Source organism: Columba livia, chromosome 6 (genome assembly GCF_036013475.1).
Source record: "Columba livia isolate bColLiv1 breed racing homer chromosome 6, bColLiv1.pat.W.v2, whole genome shotgun sequence".
Lineage (NCBI taxonomy): Eukaryota > Metazoa > Chordata > Aves > Columbiformes > Columbidae > Columba > Columba livia.
In genome coordinates, this window is record NC_088607.1 from 31,203,501 (window position 1) to 31,224,680 (window position 21,180).

Here is a 21,180-nt window from a genome sequence, read left to right on the forward strand (position 1 = left end):
TAATACAAACGGTGGAAAGAGCCAAGTATATTTTAATTTTTTTTGGTGACAAAACATTACAGGTTCTACTTTTCTGCAGGGGAAGTTATTTATTTACTTAGGAGGGAGAAGATGAGGTTAAAATAGTTAATATGCACTTTGTAAAACATGAGCAATATAAAAGAAAGATGAAATACTTGAGACAGAATCACCTGCTTTTGTTATATTTCAAAGTCTTACCTGAATTATTTTGTTTGCATATAGAATTCAAAGTATTTACAGGAAAGAAAAAGAAAATATACATATCAGGGCACTGTGAATAATAATAAAATAATAATAAAAAAAAAAACAAACAAAACAACAACAATGGAAAAGCTTCCCAGAAAAATAGAAGCAATAGAAGCCATTTAAAGGAAACATGGATTCAACATTTAGAAGAACAAACTGCTTGTATATATTTACTTCTTTTTGTTCCCATTAATTTACATTTTCCCAGGAACTAGAAGATTTTTAACTAAAACCTATTTTTAAACCTATTCTGCAAAATGTAGGTGTGTTTGAGATGCAGCTTTGGCTATTTAATTGATAAATTGTTTCTATGCCATGCTTTGATCTTTCAAATTAATATGATCAAGCATTATTTTCTTCTATTGCAGGAATCTTAATGAGCATGACAAAAGTTACAAACAGTGACCACAAACATATAAGAAAGTTGAAAAAGTTTTGAAATCGCTGTGCAAAAGCATTAAAAAAAAGCACAATATAAAAACATAGTATGCCGGAGTATTAACAAATAAACTTAGATAAGCCAATTTACTATCTTTGTATCAGAACTTCAGAAGTTTAATGATGTCAGAGAAGGTCTCCATTTGAGATGCCAAACATACTTTTTTGTCAGCAGCACATCTCATTATGCTTCCCTAATTATTCATCCCTGCAGCACTGAGGCAGCTCCATGCTACCAAACACAACTGGAAATATGAAACCTTTGTAATCCCTGGGACAGGTGGGAATTTGCTTGGAGCACTTCCCAGTGCCATCTACCGGGGAAACATACATGTCAGCAGTGTCATCCTGAAACAGCTAAAGCACAGGCTTCATCAACACGTTATTACATATAAAACCTATATTTAAAGGCTTCCATTTTTGTTCTTACTACTGTATAATGACCTGAAGTTAACTACGTGGCAGCAGTTGTGTTAATAATGTGTGCTTAACAGTGCCCATCATCTGGGCAAGAAGCTCAAACACAGAACAAAATAAATACTTCAAAAGTACATCAGGTCCAACCCTACAGAATACTACATATTTCAACAATTAATAAAAGTTACAGTAAGAGAAGTATCCTATTTTATTCATATAGCCGAAAAGAAAAATGCATATTAAAAGGGCCATGTAACTTCACAAGGCCTAGTTAGCACTAGATTTTCAAGGTGGTACAATCTAGAAAGAGATTTGGGACAGTGAAATCCTAAGTCAAACTGGAGTTCTGCCCCCAAGCTCTCCCTCCAGAAAGGTTTTCAAGTGAGCACCGGCAGCAGCACTTTGTTCTCCTACTGCAGCGAACCAGGAGAACCATTAGGTGAGAAACGGATGATCTGTGACTACTGGTGTAAGAACTGAATGAGAACCCCAACAGCAGGGAACCCTCGTATTGCATAAGGAGATGGGAGACTCTTTTAAAGGGAGAGGCAAAGTTAAGGCTGGTGAACTATTACACCACATTTAGCAAGGTCACGCCAATGTTGTGCAATGTTGTTCTTTCTATAGTGATTGTACTTTGCTCTTACCGAAGGTTCACCAAGCACACGCCAACAGCTCATCTACAACAGCTTGGGTTTTCTCCCTCATTTGTAGGAAACAGAGTCCAGAATCTCTTTCTCAAGAAGGATAAGAATACTAAGTTCTTAAGACCAATGCTTTGAAAACAGGGGTACTGTAGAGCAAGTACTTTTGTTGAAACTGAACAAGTTTAAAGCTCAGGATAAATTCATGTCCATCACAATGAACTGCAGTAGCAAAACATTCTTTTTAAAAAGTGCAGTTCCTAAAAATTCCTCATGCTACGTATATCATAAGCTCTCTCTCGCACTGAGGAGCAGTATTTTTCAGTCCACCAATTTAAGTTCAGTGTAGCTTCCTACTGAAACACAGGCATGAGGCCCGATTCTCAGCATTCCCATTTCTTGAGCTAAGTATATAATGCAACTAAAAATTAATTACAATGTGTCCAAATTAGAAGAAGGATAGATGTCAACACTTCCTCCCTATTAAACATAAAATATGTGGACCAATGAAAGCTTATGACACAATTACACTGGGTTTATATGATTTGTTGTGTTTTAATATTTGAAATGTGAAGAAATTGTTCTATTTTGCATCTGAAACTGATTCATGTCTATAGTGTCAAAATGCATTACAAGTCTGATGCTTTACTAAAGCATACTTTTGCAAATAAATTCTAGATGTGCTTTACGCTCTGAAGACCTAGCAGCTTTAGATGCATGGAACTCCACAGATATTTTCATACTTGTTTTCTATGCTGCATCTCTTCTGGTGAGATGTTAAAAACTGAAGATTTCAGGGTTTCCATTGTAAAAAATAATAATAAGAAGAAGAAGAAGAACAAAAAAAAAAAAAGGATGAAAAACAGGCCACAGAAAAAAGGTTGAACAAGCAGACAATAAGCATGAGTAAAGGGAGAGAACCATGGAAGAATCATAAGAAGTGAAGAGTTCAAGGGCAGTACAGAAATTAACAAAGCATCATTTCAGGTACATGAAGAATTAAAAAAGGAAGTAGTTTAAAAAAAAAATAATAATAAAAAAATAAACACCACCAAACACTAAACAGACTGGGTAAATCAGCCATCTGGAGGGCAGCTGAAAGATAACTGCAAAAGTCAAATACAATTCAAGGCTGACAGCAGAGGGAGACTTCCAGGGCCTTTTTTCAATGCTATTTTCAACATTTGATAACACCCCAGAAAGAGACAGCGATAAAGAAACAGAAATGCAATACAAGTCTCCAAAAAGGCAACATTGAATAAGAACTGAATAGAATTGTTAAGCGAGGCAGAAAACAGAAGACGGGCACCCACTGTGCACTGTAGGGCCGAAGAGAAAACCCCACTGTAAACAAAGGCAGAAGAAACCACACAGGGAAGAGAAAGGATAGAACTCTGCAGAATACCAAGGCTAGGCCAAGAAGAGAGTTGTTTTGAACGTTGTACATTGCAAGTCACATTAAAGATAACTAAGCCAAACATCCAAACCAGTAATTCATCATTTTGTTTGTGCTCAGTAACAGAATGTTGCTGTGACAACGAATGCAACAAGAACTTTTTTCTGAAAATCCAAAACATTATATGTTTAACTATTAGATATAACTATCCTAAATAAAGATTTAGTGTTCTTGAAAACAGTTGTATAGAGGTATTGCGTGTTCTACCTAGGTTTATTGAAAGAAGATAGGAAATAATTGTTAGGTTATTAACCACTGTATCTCAAGAAGCAGCTATCCCTGCTGCCTTTTTATTGTAATTATAAAATCAGACAGACTGTGTAAGAAATCTGAAATTCAATAGCAAGATGAAGGGAGAGAAAGAAGAAAGTGAGAAATATTAAATGTTCTGTTGTTCACCAATTCCTAAACAACATCCCTTTCCAGACAGATAGCACAGGTTAAAACTCACAGCCCCCAGCCCCATTCCTTGGCTGCCACTTAGCCCTGGTAACGAATCTGCAAAAAAGAAACTGAACAGGGTGGGGAAGCGCTTTGACCATATTTCTGCAGAATTCCAGCAAAATTTAAGAATGTTTTCTAATTGTTTAATTTTTCAATAGGCAAATCCTCTCAAGTAGGAAGTTTTGTTTTCCTATTGAGCACAATAATGGAAAGCCAGCAGCAGCAAGCACAACCAGTACCACAGAAGCAGCAGAGGCTGGGGGAAAGCAGTCCTTGCTGCTCACTGCTGCCAGCCACCCTTCAGAAGTAGTCTATTCATACCAAGAGTTCAGCGTTACTTTTACAGTTTACCTTCAAATAATGGAGCTCTGCACACTATAAACCAATATGGAATTGCTACAGATACTCTTAACTAGCGTAAATAATTGTGAATTATTCTCACTCCACTGACTTGCACTTGCATGAATAGTGTGAGGCAGAGCTGAAAGGCAAATAGGGAGGCTTTGAATACTCCCAGGCAAGAAAAGAACCAAACCATAACCTCAAAATTCAGAGGAACGCCATGGGCAGGGCTGCCAACCAGGTGATCAGTTAAGTTTCACAGAATCACAGAATGTTAGGGATTGGAAGGGACCTCAAAAGATCATCTAGTCCAATCCCCCTGCAGGAGCAGGAACACCTGGATGAGGTTACACAGCAGTAAGTTTTAATTACAACCTAGCTAGATTTTTGGGGTAATCTGAATATGACTTATTACACAACACTAATGTGTTCTATTCTTGCATAATCAGTTTAATATACTTGTTTCTAATTAAAACCAAAACAATCCTCAAATACCCCCTAACTATTTTCAAGGAATTCTATTTTGACCAATCTCAATATGAACTAACAACACAGGAAATATCCTGTCACTTACTCGTGCTGTTGCAAAAGTATATTCTCACTACATCACCCTGACACATTTCAACAGGTGTGAACCAAGAACATAGAAACACTGAAATGCTGTTTACTCAGAAGCACCTCATAAGTGGAAAAATGATGCTTTGTTAAATTGCCAGTCTCACAAAGGACGACAGCTAGAGTTACGAGGCCACATCAGATTGTAGTTGGTATCAATATGGCCTGAATGCAATGTTAAGTGTTCCTGAAAAGAAATTAAAGTGCATCCATACTTTGAAATGTGGGGACAGTAAGACTGAAATTGGGTGTGCACGTTTCATCCAGAGAGACTAAAGCTGTGTGTGCTACAAAAACAATTGATTGCATCATGTATAAGACACTCCTCTTCTCCATTTCAAAAATGGTCAAAACCCATATAAGATTACTCAGTAAGAGCTGCAGTGCCACCTATAGAAAAGTTTAGGAAAAGCATTTAATATCTGTTGATCCCAAGGATGATAACAGCTTAAAAGACTAAGAATACAACAGCAGGATGGAAATTAAAAACAAGTGAATTTTGCCCTAACACTATCAATTACTCATCATCTAATTACCTGAATTGTTATTCAGCTACACTGCTTCTGCTCGGCCCAGCCTGATGCCACGGGAACTCCACAACCACCTGTCTGCTTTGGAGATATCCCTGGAAATATTAATTCCAAGGGGTAGTCAGGCTGGTATTAGCTCAAGCGCTCAAAATTCTTAAATCTCTTATCAACTGGATTTTGACACAGAGATATTAACTGCTTTTACCCTCATCACACTGGAGGACAGAAACCGCATAATTCTATCACATATCTCCCAGCAATCAAAACGTCTGATGTGCTGACTAATCACAGTAATTAATCTCAACACCTTCAGTTCTATTTTTTTAACCTGTCTTTATACTCAGTGCCTGCAGAGAAAATAAAAAATATGGAACAAAAGCTTACATTAACCTACCTAGGAACATAATTCTTCAGAAATAATGGAGAGTTGTAACAGAAATTCCTCTGCATCTTTAGATTAAAAATGATCAGTGTTTAATCTTTAGGCTAAAGAAAGCAAATATCATGCTTTCTACCAAAACCAACAAGCACAGTGGAAAACAAAACAAAAAACACACACACACACCAAAAAACCCCCCACCACAACAACTAAAAAGCACAACACTATATGGCAATTCAACAAACATTTCAGAGCTACAATTTCCCCTCAAAACCCAAGCTGACTGCAAATGCATTTCTGCCTGGTAAAAATAAAAGATGTATTATTGATGCTTCACCCATTTAAGACAAAAATTCACACTACAGTGAGCACTGTAGTTCTAGAACAGCACTAACAGGATAAAAGCCAAAATGGGTGGAAAAAACATGACTTTCTAGATTCATCAGTAAGTTATGCTTACAATCTCCTCCTTTCTCCACTTCATCAAAAAAAAAAATGGATGAATGCACTTTCTAGGTTAAGTCCTCTCTAAAAACTATTTACTTTCAACAAAGGAAGAAATAAACCAAAATAGCGAACAAAAATATCAAAAGCTTCTAATGTACCTCTGCATCACAGGGCTTACAACAGCATCTGTCAATCAGAACACTGATTATCTATTTCTACACACACACACAAATTAATGCATAGAGCTCACATATATCAAAACCCTAAATATATAGTCCAAAAATATTGGTCCGTAGTATTTTTCATTTGATAAATTACACTGTATCAAAAATACCTACACTTAAAATGTATCAAGGACAAAGTTTTAAAACTTCCTTTTTTCCTGGCATGTGTGTGCATGTGTCTGGGGAAAAGGATGTTTTTGTAGTGGCCTATATTAAAATTTGTTGTCCCCTACAAATATCCATGAAGCCACAAAGCTCATACCGGAAAAGTCTCAAACTGCTTTTCTAAGCTGGTCACAAGTTACCATGAAAAAGTTAATAACCATTTCTAAACTCTTAAGCACTACATCTCAATATCATAATTAAAGACAGAATGCAAACCAAACCACAAGCAGCTAAAAATACATCGAGAATTTGTATATAGTTTCATATAAAAATGTACTTACATCTCTACTGTTCTACTCTTGGGTTACAGAAGACAACCCTACTAAAACTACAAATCAGTCTGAGTAGGTGCCACAAACCTGTCTAAGTCCAAACCTGCTATCTGCATTACTGAAGTGGCATTGGTGACAGACACACCTAAAATACATGAAGCATGACACATGGATGACACCAAATTCTTTTTGTTAGAAGTTCTGATTGCAAGTATCACATTAATAAAATCTGAGCTGCTCAACTAAAATGTCTGTTCAGATAAAGGAATACGGACAGTGAAAAGCGATGAAGGACATACAGACAATATTTTCCTCTCACCCACAAAATCCCAAGGTTGGTTCCCAGACCTCAACCAAGGGTCATAGCACTGCAATAACCCTCCATCTGTCCTTCAGACTGAATGATGTTTCTTGCAGATCAGTTAGAAGTTTAACAATACGAAAAAGGTTGTGACACATCTTGTGTATCACATTTGAGACAAACAAAGCATCTTGGTACAGTGAGCTAGAGTCAGATATCTACCTTGAAGATTCTATACTTGAATAAACTGTGAAATGAAAAAAGTCATGTCAAAAGGGTCTGATATCTATAAAGCATAGAAACAAGATGATGGAAGTCAGACAGTTGATAGCCATTTTCTTGCTTTTTCACTCCATGGTTTAGAGACTGGTAGGAGATATGTAACCTACCATTTGCAGAATTTAGTTATTTTATTCTCTGTGAGCACTACCATGAGATGGCATAAGGGCAGACCTGTTCTGTCCTAACTTGAGAGTAAGCAAAAAAAATGTATGTAAACAGCCTAATCAGAATGTCACCTGTCTAGGCACAGGAGCTCCCAAACAAGAAGTTTCAAAAAACCATCAACTACAGAGGAAAGAGGAAACAACTATCAAGTAAACAAATACATTCTGTTTTTAAAATATACTTAATAAGGAATAAACTCAAAACATTGTAATTATGCAAGTTATGCACATAAATACATACTATGCTGTTCATTTCTGAAGATTCATAGCTTCCACATGGATGGACGCTTCCAATAGGTTCCAGCCCTTCTTCATCCCACATGTACGTGCCATCAGAGCTGTCAGATGGAGAAAGCTCAAAAGAGGACCCAGCTCTGTAATTCATCTCTGGAGAAATCACATTCTCGGTAGTATGCTTTGTGCTTTCACTGTTGTCATCCACTGCTTAAAAAAAAAGTAGGAATAGTTAAGATTCCAAAATCAATCCAATATTCCAAAAATAAATATTAAGATGTGTATTATTGGTCCATTAACTTTCATGAAATGGTAATGTAACAGAAATATCTGAAAGCATTCTACAGTATTGTTCACTCATCCTAGGGGGGAAAAAGGCCTAAGGTGACTTGGTAGCTACAACCAAGTAACCTTCCAACCTACATCTCTGCTGGCCTTTTACACTGCACTAATTCACCCATCATGAAAGCTACTTTCTAAAATTCTGTATCTTCTTGACATATTAGAAGGTGGGTGCAAAAGTATATCCTTTGGATCCAATCTTTCAACTGTGACTTCTCTCCCAACGTGTATACTATGAGAAGCTCAGAGAAAATGTGGCTTTTAAAGACATCTTCTGTCTCTTCCACTAATTTTTAAAGAATTAATATAGCATGCATCAGGAAAAACAAACAAAATCAGTGACAGTCCTATTTATAATTTGGCTGATTTAATTAGACACCCTACACTTATTCCCACTGCTTAGAAGCAGTTACAGCTGTTATTTGCCTACGGAGGCAGAAGGGGTGGGGGAAGAGAAATTTTGTTAAAAGATCACCAGTCCAGAGTTATGAATGCCAAAGCAAGGATATAAGGAATCCCACAACCATACCACAACCGTGGTCAAAGGAGGTATCATTCACTCTTATCCCCAAGAAAAAGAGCTCTTCAAAGCCACGCTAGGGAAAAGTAACTATCAGGCAGAAAAAGCACTGAAAACAAACAAAGAAACAAACAAACACACACACAACAACAGGCCAGCATAGAGCTAAGTTCCATTCTGAAACAATTCACAAGCAATGGGCAATTGTAAAAGACAACTTAAGACAACTTAATTACAGTTATGAAATCTTGATTTAGTACCTGTTTCAAACAGAACATAATAAAGTATTTACCAGACACATTTATATCAAGCCAGTCGTCAGCATTACGGCACGATCCTCCACTTTCCTTGAGAGAGGTGAATGGTTCAATCGACGTTATACTCCCATGCTCTAGTTCTTGAAGGCAACTCTCCTTTTGCTGTATTTCTATGGTTCTGCTTGGGTCTTCTATATCTATGAAATCATCACTGAAATCTTCACTCAAATCATTTTTTTCAGAGGATGACAAAGAAGATATAGATATTTCATCTCCGTCATCACTCATACACATGGCTTTTGACCCATGTTTTCCCACACTTTCATGCAGCCCCTCATCAGATTCTGTTCTGTGAGCATTGCTCTCTATAATACTGTTTTTCTCAATTGCTCTATTAATATTTGTTGAAATTTCAGAGTTGTCCACGATGCATGTGTCAGGAGTTGTACTTTTGCTGCCACCCACAATGATATTTCCAGCAAACCGCTGCCTGGCAGGCTTCAGCAGAGAAGGACGACTTAATCTGTATCCAAAGGAAGGTGCTGACCCAGATCCATTTGACAGCGGGGGCTTCTTTGAAGAAGGAGCTGACATACCAGAGTAGGGCCTGGTAAATCCAAACTTCATAGGTTCATTTCCATTGGGTACATCCAACTGACGTGCATTTCTTGACAACAAAGTCGGCCTCTGAGATGTCCGGGCAGCTACATTTTGACTATGATAAGGCCTTGTAAGATCCACAGCTTTGTTGAAGGAATGTGACCTGGTTAAAGATGCAGTGGGAACGAAAGAATTCTGAATGGAATGTGAAAAACTTTGTGATCTTACCATTTTTTCACAGGAAAAAGCCTTGCTATTGTCTGTCGATTGTGCCAGGCTTTCTCCTGAACTTGTCCTTGTGGCACTGGAATTAGCTCTAGGTCTCTGCAAACCCACCACTGGCCTATTTCCATAAAATCCATTTAAATGTGATTTTGGAGCACTGAGTCCGGAATATGAGGTCCTTCCTGACAGGGTACCTTTGGCGAATTTTGCTGAACTAGAGAGTCCAGGCAAAGACTTTGGGTTTAATTCCTCTGTAGAAGACACAAACATATTGGTTTGCTTTGCTGCTTTTGATGCAACTGAAGCAGTACTGTTCAAACCCACCCTGAGCACATTGCTACCCAATGCTCCTTGAGATTGCGAATACTTCTCAGAATCATTTAATTTTTCGTTACAGTTATGTTTAGAGTTGGTCTCTCTCCCATTTTGATCATGAAGTTGATATTTATTTGATTTTTTCCAGTTGAAGGAAAAGGAAGACATGCTAACAGTGCCATTGTGCTTGCCAAAATTTTTGCCACCATTATTCCCTGCTAAGCTGACAGCCGTCCCATTTGACATAGGTTGCAAAACACTTCCTAAAGTTTTTGTTCCATATTTCGGTAGCCTGGAAGTCAAGGATGTCCTGATTTGATTTTTTTCTTCCATGAGCTATTGGGTACATTGGTCCTTAAACAGTGCTTGAATCTAAAGTAAATTAAAGAAAAAAAGTATTAGACCTGAATCAACCACACATGAAACAACATAATTTTCTGTACATTCACATGCATGTTTACTACATTTCTGTGCCTAATTATACCATGGTGATATAACAGGTAACCCATACAAATGATGTAAACTCTAGAGAAATACCTGTCACCAGCAGTTATTTGGCAGTAATGTGTTATTCAGGTCACACCTACCTCTTGCAATTTTCATTCTCTAGATAAAATGCTTTTTATTTTCTTCTTTTTGAAATCTATAAAACAAGCTTAAAAAGAGGGGTTTTTTTTCCTATTAACCTTTTTTGAGCAAACTGAATTTTTCACCATGTTACAGTTATTACATATTTAAGACTTCATATTTTTAAAATCTCACAAATAAAACAGAGCACAAACTTTTGGTCAGCAATGTAAAACTGGAAAAACTATAATGTAAAATCTGACTAAAAGTTAATTCTTTTTCAGTTTCCCCAATGTCTATGTTATGAGATACAAAATAATCACTAATCATCCACCTTCACCATAGCTTTTTTTTTCCCTAGATCTTACTGATATCCCCAGTTCAAGATAAGCATTCCTGGTGATTTTTGCCTCCATCTTCTTGTTCACGTAGGAGACTTGAGGTACAGGGAAACAGTTGCATAAAGTCAGTGTTAGTAAGTAAATTCAAAAGTTTTACTTTTGTGCAGTGACACATGAACACATAACTCAAGTTACAAAAGTATGAAATAAAAAGATAATTACAGCATTCATGCATTCCCTTGTATCTTGAATTTCACTCCCATCCACCTAATGTGGAATACAGTGAGTCCACTACAGTCCTTAGTGAAGATTTGTTGTGTCTTGACTTATGTCATGTCGGTCTATTTTATATCATACTTACTTTACTAAGCCATATCTGCTTTACAGACATATCTTTGCCTCAAAAATTTTTACCTTGAGAATTCCAGTCTCCTTCCTTTGATATACTGCTTTTTGTTCCTTCCACACTCATCTACATACCCATCCTACTATTTGGACAACTATGTCTGTATCACCCTTCTGTACAGCGCTTAGTCTGTTGCTTTGCCTGGCTATACAATATGAACAACTTGTCTAAATGCTATTATTACAGACTTGCAATTCAGACAATAAGGCCTTGAGAAGTCTTCAAGTTTCAATGTTGTATTGTAAGACAAGTTCAATTCTGGTGTTAAATTCTGTATTTGCAAGACCCGGTTTCTGATTTTTCAAGACAGTTGTAAAACAATATTTTGCTTTTGCTAGCCTGGATTTTATATTTTAGTCAGTTCCACCCGCTGGTCTTACGATGGTGTAAAGACACAGTATTTCAGTCTTCCACATGTTATTCCCTGAAACTATAATCTGTGTTTCTCATTTCACAAACCTACACACAGCTGGCACTGTGGTAATCATTATGAGAATTAACACACAATAAGTACCATTATACTTATTCAAGGTACAGAAAATACCTTGTGTAACCACAGCAAGCACTACCTTAAAGTGAGTCACTCCGCAGGCTGCAAGACCTCACTAAGAAACACTTAAAGATAAAATCAAAGTGCCATTAAATTCATGCTAACTGAACAACCCTTAGGATTTTGTAAATCAATAGGATGCCCCACAGCTGTACTTCTGGAAGTAGACCTACATGAGAAAGATACAAAGAGAAACATGCTCAGAGACATGGCTCTTAACATAGTGAAAATATCAGAGTCCACATCCTGCAACTGGTAGAGGGCATTACCATTTAGAAACACACAAATCCAGAGTTTTAAAATACTGAGTGAATTCTTGGACATAAGCCCTCACCCAGGCATACAAAGCAGCACACCAGGATTTCTCCCCCACCCCAGCAACAGCAAAACATTTAACTCATTATGTATAATAAACACCTGTATGTGGATTTAGGTGTTTCATGTTAGACTTGTCTCAAAAACACCATGACCAACATTATCTACTAAGAAAAGCATTCACAGCACCTCATTCAGGTGTCTGTACCCATATAAAAAAACTTGCCTACAGTGTACCTGCACACTTTGCAAATGAAAAAATCATTATGCTTTAACATAAATGTCAAAGATATATACATTATGTCAAATATGTATAGCAAAAGCAATAAAGTACACCTTTTTTAAAAAAATAACTTCATGCATAACAAATGGCCTTTAACATAATGATGAATTCATTCACAGCAACTATCATAGAATGTCCTTGGTTGGAAGGGACCCACAAGGATCATTGAATCCAACTCCTGTCCTTGCATATGACAACCCCACAGTTCACACCATGTGTCCAAGGGTGTCATCCAGTCTCTTCTTGAACACTGCCGGGCTTAAGTATCATACTACAGATGCATCAAAAGATACCCCAACTCTAGCAAAAAAGCTCAAGTCTTGTAAAGAAATCTTCCAAATTCAAAAAGTTAAATTAAAAAAGTTAGATTAAGCTGCTAATTTAACTTCCACACTTTATAGACAATTCCCTTTTCACATCTGTCTACCATCTCTTAGGTGACTGCAAAATTTAAATGAGGCCATTTAATTAGATTACTTTAATCTTCCATGAAGTGCTGCAAATTAAACTTGAAAAGAAGACCTTTCAGTTCTCTAGCAAGGGTGCTTGCTCATTTATCCTTAATTAGGGAAAGACAAAACATTATCCCCAAGAAAACTGTACTGATTGCTTAAAACACTTCAGATAATTAAATTAAAAGATAAGCAATACTTGTCCACATTTTATTAGCTACATGACTAACTACTGCATCACATTTTTAAATCTAAGTTGCATTTGTTTCATTGAAATGTATTTTAAAAACACCTCAAAACTTAACAGTAACATGTATGGCAGATGTTACTTTTCCCAGAAAATGGGAAATTTTCTTATTACATTCTCTTAAACATCCTCATCTTGACATGTATTTATTACAAGAAATTAGACTAACAATGAAATTCCCTTATGAGGAAGCACAGTACTTGCAAATTATGGTACGATTTCTGCATCCCACAGAACTCAAGTTCAATACAATTTAAGTCCTATTCTGCTGTATTATGAAGAAATTTGAAGTAGTTTTAGACTTCAGCAGCCTATGGACTTTGAAAACAGACATTTAGTCAAACAAGTCTTATATGCTTTGCCTTGGGAAATATATTATCTAGTGCACACAAGCTTAATCGGGAATTAAGCTAATTAAAAAGAACCTAGTCTTATACAATGATCCAGGGAAAAGGAGCTAAAACTTACAGACTTGCTCTGAAGTATGATCTGAACTGAAAAGCTGCTACATCCTTCCCTTCAAGGATACTCAAGATCCTGGTGATAAGCAAAAGGATATTCATTCTCACTTTCCTTTGTGCTTTCTAGGTGGGATTATTTACACTTTAACAAGACTCCCCAATGTTAGTTTCAACTAGTAAAGACAACATTCACTTTTACTTCATTCACTGTCTGTTTCAACAACACCAGGAAGGCATTTTCCTATACATTACCTCCTCAGCACAGTTTTGTTTTGCATCCGAGACCCCACCCTATGTGCTGTGGAATAATTACTACAGCAGCAGACAGCTCAAAGTTCATACATCTCAATGTCTGGGCACTTTAGGATGTTGCAATCCCTATGACCCATGACATCAGAGAGCTAACAGTATTTTCAAGTTCCAAACAGATTACTATGAGTGGGACCAAATTCTCCTTCTATTGCCACAGCAGTGTGAAATAAAAAGCTGCCACATTAAACATATCTGGTGACAGACGAGCAATTCTGCACAACTATTGCTATGCCAACAGCTTCAGATGTATGTTTCATTATTCTTGTAAATTTTAAGACCACCTAAACAGAAATACTAAGTATCTAACTTAAAACGCTTTTCCTAAAGTAACTTAACAGTGTGAAGAATTTTTTTAACTGAGGTAAAGACAAACATATTTGTGTAAGAGGATTGTGCTGGAAAACCAGGAGGGTCACCACATCCTTGCTGCTTTTGGATTGCAAAAATTGTACTTTCCTGTAGGCCTGCAAGAAGCTGGCAGCTACAGCAGTACACAAGCTTCCTTACCTACCCAGAAACACTACATCCATTAGTGCCCATATACCAGCAAACACTAACTACGAATCAGCCAATTTTTTTGGTATTTGGTGTGGACAGACTGACAGAACAACTGCTATGAAGCTCTGTGAATAAATGAATTATTCTTTTTTCTGCCATCATGCACTGGATGTTACTGAAGGCAATGAAGTTTAATGAACACATTTGCCAAGCCAGACATTATACTCCTATTATTTGCCTTTCTCAGAGGGTCTAAGAATTAAGATACTATCTAATCTACTTGTTTGGCTCAGTGACTGGTGATCTGAAGCAGCAGTTAACCAACATTCATACATATTTATCTTGCCAACTTCATGGTACTAGAATTTCCAGAGACCTTCATTCTTTTTCCTAGAAAACAAAAGCACATTTCTAGTACACTAGCAGCACGGACAGGAAGGTAAGAACATTATCTCCTCTAGTGAAAAGCTTACTTGGGCACAGGATTACATTTGGGCAAAGGACTGTTACAACTGCTGCCCAAGCAGTGCAGGGAATGAGTGACACCTGCCCTTGGGAACTGAAGAGTAAGTGGCAGCCAGCAGACAGCTTCAGGCAGACGCAATCTACTGCCCTAAGTAACAACTACATCCTGTTTTCTGCGCCACTCATATAGCAGGAGAGGCCTGATGAAATCTGAGACTTAAGACCAGTTCTTCAGGGTGCTATGGACATGATTCAAGGTAGTTGCACCTAACTTCCCACTGGTTTTCATGATAATTAAGATGTTGTCCACACAAAAAAAAAGATACCAACTAATCAATTTGGAAAAAGATTGTAGTTTAATTATCATCTGCTGAATCAAGACATATCAGATGGCCTTTGGGAATCTAATTGCACATGTATTTCAACTCTGTCAACTGTGTGTGGGTCATAAAAACAACCTCTGTACAACTCTGGGTCTTAGCACCACGACTTCTATCTATAGCATTTCTTTTTCTCTTCAGGACACACAGAATGCAGATCTTTTCTCCACTGATCCATGGTGAAACTTAAAAGAACTATTTTTCTTAAAAATGTAATTAAAAATGCATTAGGACAGTTAAATGAAAATATCTTATTTCCATGAGCATATGGAGGTATTGAATGACATAAGGGAAAAATAAATCAGGGAGGCCACTGAAACAGATGCAGAAAAAGGCTGCTTCAGCAAGTAGTAGGAATACTGCAAAATGGGTAGCATGCCTGAAAGTCAATTTTAAGCTTTAAGAGGGGCATGGAAGCTTAACAGCAAACACCTCCTCTGAGCAGAACAAGCCCTGAAGTATTAAAGATGATGAATCCTGATAAAACTGTGCATGTTGTATGAATTAAATTGGATCAGAATACAACTAGAAATCCTGATGGCTCTGAGATTGAGTTTCTGAGTATTTACAACTGTCACATATTCTTTTCTGTTATTTAGCCTGCACAGATGGGCTACAGTTCAGTCCAAAAAAAAACCCCACAACAACAAAACCACACTTTCTCTTAACTCCAAGATCCAGTAAGATTTATCAGCTCTGCAGTAAAATCCTCCAAGCCTTCCTTACTTTTGTCTCCAGGGTCTCTGAAACAGTTCTGTTTTTGAATCAATTCTCAATGCTTTATGAAGGCATACATTAATTTTAGTGTCCCTCCACTTCTTATTCCAAAATGCACAGTGATTAATACTGGCATCCTTGGCAATCTGCCTTTTGAAGGTACTGTAGTCATAAAGAAATTCCAAGACACTCAGTGATTATTGTTCTGTTTCTCCAAAACAATTCTGTTCGTCTAAGTTGTGAGATTCTGTTCCCATAGAAAGTTTAGACATAACTTTTTTTTCTATTCTGCCTCTTTCACACTTAGGTATGCTGTTCTACCCATTTGCAAAGTTTGATCAACCACCAAGTAAACCAGTTATCCAAGCTGCTGTTGTGATGAATTTTATGTACCATCAGTCAGAATGCACTAGGTCAAGGAATATGAGCAGAACATGATAATGAACAGAGATAAAAGACAGAACAAGAAAGACATCACTAAGAGATTTGGGCTTCTGTATTTAACATTGAACATTATCTTTAGTTGATACAGCAAAAAGATGTGACATTTTTTGCAATCTTTAAAAACTTTGTTCTTATTCATCAGAATATGTTTTCTTAATGCTTTGTAAGACTAGAGAACACAAGCACTTACTGGAGAAAAATAAATAGAAAAACGCATCTCTATTTTGCAGAAGAAAGCTACCAGAATAATTCAAGAATCAAAAACTCCATTCACATCCCTTAGGGCCACGTTTACACTGAGTATGGGTCACCTCAAGGGAAAAAAAAAAGGGGGTGGGGGGCTAAGTGCCATCTGCCCAGAAATGTGTGCTTTCTAACAGTCTGTCCACTTGTGCTTTGCATATTAGTAAAATAAAGACACTATATATTTTAAACCCTGAATTTTTATATCAAACCTTACCAAAAGGGTGAAACAAACCAGGATTTGAGTCATCATAAAACCCCTAAGATTTTGTTAAAAACAGTCATTTCTCAAATAGGCAAATTTGCCCTGATTTTTGTCATTCTTACATGACTTATAAGAAGGCAGTCAGGGTTCAGATGCTCAGCCAGCTGCAGAAAGGGAACAGCTTCAGGACAAAGAAAAGAAAATGGAAGAAGATATTTGGGGGCAGGGATCTATTACTCCCAATAGGAAAGAATATCAGGACCTGCAAAAATGAAGACATAGACTTGAAACAGTGCACTTTCACATTCCTCTTAAATGTTAATACAGATTATTACAGTTCATTCACAAGTAAGATGTGAAATACAGTGACACTTAGTCTTTTCTGCATTAGAGCTGACAGCCTAACCATTCTCAGGGACAGAGGTCAGCCAGCCATCGGAATAACGCATTGCAGAGGTACAACTCCTCTCTGAAGCTGCCAATCATCTGCTGCATCCTTTTGGAAGAAGTCATTGATTCCCTTCTTCAAAAGGGAATTGCCTTCTTGCCACAACAAAGATAAACATAGGTCTATTCTGATTTTTTCCAAGTTCTGGAAAATGCCTTTAGTAAGAACTAAAGGTGACTTAGACACTGACAGGCATTGGATTTTCCTTAAGTTTGCTTTCATGCACTGTTCCAATCACTCATCCAAATGTAGCAGTTGTACCTTGTTAAATCTGACCTCATGATGTCAAATCCACACCTGCACATATATACACTGTGCACTGCATTTACAACCAACTCTACAAAACACAAGATCCAGAACACAAAAAGGCTTTCACTGGAAATCCAGCAACACGAGGTGCAGCTGACAAAAGCACTACGTAAAATGGTTGAACCCCAAGAACTGCTTCCAGAGCACTGTAAGAGGCAGGCAGGACACACCATAATAAATCAGAAGCAGAAGCAATTTACATAGCCATGACGGATATACCTAGCTCCAATGCAGAAACACTCCTGCTAGAAGAAATTAAATTATGTGGATTACTTCATTTGTTATGTTACACAAGGAACAGCTTTCTGTGAACAGAACCAATTGCACAGATTTAACCTTAGTGCATAAGTCATGCAGACCAAGCTTCTTCACCATGGTAGCTTAACAGCTCTTAAGCTGCCAAAGATTTATTATTCTTAAAATCTTTGTTGGTGAAGAGATACAATGAGTCTTTATTTGCTTCAATTATTTGATGACATAATTCAATTTAAATTGTTATCAAATTTTCAAAGATAAAAAATAAAACCAGGAAAAACAAACTAGAAAGTGACATAGGCTGTCTGCCTTACAGATCCAATGTTCTGCAGCCTAAAGACAAAATCATATGGCTGCAGAGAAGAAAAGAACTAAGCTAACATATCCCTCAAACATTATTTCTCCCCACACACACAGAAGTACTATGACTATAAAGCACATCTACATCTAGATTACTCCCTTGTTCTTGTATCTGGCAAGATTTCTATCCTGGAACATAATCCATAGTTGTGTATATGTATATATTCACGTACATACATATTCAAAAAACTCTGACCTTTCCCATTTGACGTAGATAGCTGCCTTTCAGAAAAGTTTTAAAACTGACATCACTATTTATATCATAAAAGCAAATTAAATTTCATGCTGTAGTTAAGATTGACTGAATAATCTCTAACATCAATCACAGTCTAGAATCCAGGCTTTCTAGAAGTGAAATGGTGGACCTCAATCATTCCTTTCAAAAATTTTGTGATTATGTCAGCAAAGCAACTGATAGCACAAACAGGCCACTGCTTTTGTTGATAGTATTATTCCTTCAGCAACAGCATTTCACATTAGTAATTTCAATATTTCTGAGTTTATTCTTACAAAACAGATTAATCTGTCTGTGAGTTCAGACATAAAAGCAATGTCATTCTGCAAACAAGCCGGAATGACCTGCTGTTGTCTGCCAAATATTTCCACTTAGAGGAGCCTCCTTTTTCCCTCAGAATGATTTATTGTCACCAAATGATTCTTGCACACCACTCCTATCTCTAACTCTATCAAGACAGACTTCACTATTGCTTCAGCAACAAACTGAAGAGTCAGCTTCCAGTTACTGTTTTCTGCTACTTTAGCAATGCACTCTACCTGGAACAGGATTTTCTTGCTGATAAGAACAGGCAGGTTGGAATCCACATGGGACTTTGAAAACAAATGATTACAAATGGAAATAGCCATTTTTAGACTGTCACTTTGTCTATCCTACTCCACTACTTTGTTTAGTCATCCAGTCCATCTTCCTCATTTGAGAACACTGAGCTGTATCGAGCTAAAACCCTCTTACAGTGGTACAAACATTTATTGTTCAATGCATTTTGTATTGATTATATAATAACTAATGACAGAAACAATACTACCCATATGAACCACTGCTGAACAGTTTATGTAGGTATCTTAAGATTAAGCATTCTCATTAGTTTAAATCTGCAGCGAGGCTGTCCTTACCACAAATAAGATCTTATTTTTTCCCCTTCAGCCACACATGCTCATTCTTTCTACTGCTGCCGGAGTAAAAATTCTAGTTATAGGTTAAACTGAATGACAAGCAGAGATAATTCAAGGAGACTGCCTGTAATTCATAGACTCACTTTTACTGAGATATCTTCAGTAAAGCCTGAGGAGGTTCACAGATGATAACTGAGCAAGACTAGACAAGAATAAGCAGAAGGAAGATAAGAAAATAATTCTAGAAATTTCTTTTCTACATATTGCCAATGGTATTTCAATATAGTTTAGTTTTTTCCACATGATCACGACCTTGAGACAAGAACATGTCAAATCAGTGCTACATATTAAAAAAAAAAAATTGCTAATTGCTAATTCAGCCACTGCTGGAATTAAAAAAAAAAAAAAAAAAAAAAAGAGACCAGGAAAGGACTGACCAAAAAAATAAAAAAATAATAAAAAAAAAAAAATCTTTAAAACCTCTCTCGAGAAAGGGTGAAGTCTGGATAGGCTTGAAATATTATATAAATCATGATATTTCTCTGGGTTTGAATCAATGCAATTCAATGTCTTGACTCAATTCTCCAGCTCAGACACACAGTTCCAGCAGTCAATCTTATTTTAAAGGCAGTGAATAAAAAGTCACATTGTCTCCTCTTGTAGCCTTAAAAAAAAAATGCACCAAGATGAACACGGCAAGCACAAAATGTGCCAACTTCCTCAACACTGAACTATTTTCAAGTCATAGGATTTCTCAAATTTGATGTAGTTTGTTTAGGAACCCTGCACAGATCTCTCTTCCGTTATCTTGTCCAACCTGTCCTTGAGCCCCCAAACTTTCTCCATCCATGACTGCCTTGATTAAGGAGTTCCAGAGCCCTACTAATAATTCTTTTAAATGTTACCCCATTGCCTTGCACAGATTCCTGAGAAAAACTATTTGTAAACTCCCTAGATTGCAAGAACTGGCCACTGATATCTGCTCTGCTTGCTACCAAACACACCAGTTATATCAATCAGCTTGTTTCATATCTGTGTGAATTACTTTCATATAGTGAATTACTTATATTCTCTGAAGTTTAACTTCTCTTCAACATCCACCCTTAACCAAAAATACTGCAGCCATATACTGGCACACAAGAGCTTTCAATTCCAAGTTGCTTATTTTTGAACCACATCGTCAACATGTCAATTACTTACTATAGAATTTAATTACATTAGTGCTGGACACCTACAGCTTTTGTGTGTGATTCGATTGCGATAAATCAGTTGCCAATCTTACAACCAAACTCTCTAAAAATACTCCAGTATCAAACAACTTTGCAAGTATATCACAGCACAACAAACATCAACATGTTTTAATCACAGACTGGAAGCCTTCTGTAAGCATTTTAAAGCATGTTTTCTATTTTCTTACGGATTTTCTCATACATGAACACAAACAGTTACATCTAAACTTACCCACCAAGGTCAGTTTTCTACAATGTAGAAGACACAGATACTTGTTATGTCATCATTCATTTGCAACTGACCAAAAAAAAAAAAAATTCTCAAAGAAACTGACATGTAACTTCAGCTACTTAGTGACAGTTTGTCCACAGGATCAGTTTCTCCCACAGAAACTTTTGGAGTTACATAGTTACATCTATGTTTATATTTTACTTGAATTTAAAGTAAGTTGATACATACAATTTGCTTTGTTTACTAAAGATCTCAAATTTAGTTATGGTAAAGTGTTATTTTTATAAACTACCATCTCAGAGAGCTTCCTTGACTGAAAGATTTACAGAGAGGGATTAATGTTTCTTTTGACTCTGTTGACTGATAGACAAGGCTATGCAGAATGAGAGGTTCTGCTCCTTTCTGCAAATCTCCTGCTACTAACAGCAGTAGCTTTGGCCTTGCCAAGTT

At 36.8% G+C, this 21,180-nt stretch overlaps 1 protein-coding gene across 10 annotated transcripts in view; it reads right to left on the minus strand.

Moving 5' to 3' along the window:
- Positions 1-21,180, minus strand: part of CCSER2 (coiled-coil serine rich protein 2) — a 73,356-nt gene that overhangs the window by 39,824 nt on the left and 12,352 nt on the right. For 6 of the 10 annotated variants that reach the window (XM_065067794.1, XM_065067795.1, XM_065067800.1 and 3 more), the window contains 2 exons: positions 8,776-10,252; positions 7,629-7,828 (listed from right to left, as the gene is read on the minus strand). In XM_065067794.1, coding sequence (XP_064923866.1) covers positions 7,629-7,828; positions 8,776-10,213 — 1,638 coding nt within the window. In that variant the 5' untranslated portion in view covers positions 10,214-10,252. Of the gene's footprint in view, positions 1-7,628; positions 7,832-8,775; positions 10,253-21,180 lie in introns of all 10 variants that reach the window. The other 4 variants (XM_065067792.1, XM_065067793.1, XM_065067799.1 and 1 more) reach the window with 1 other exon arrangement.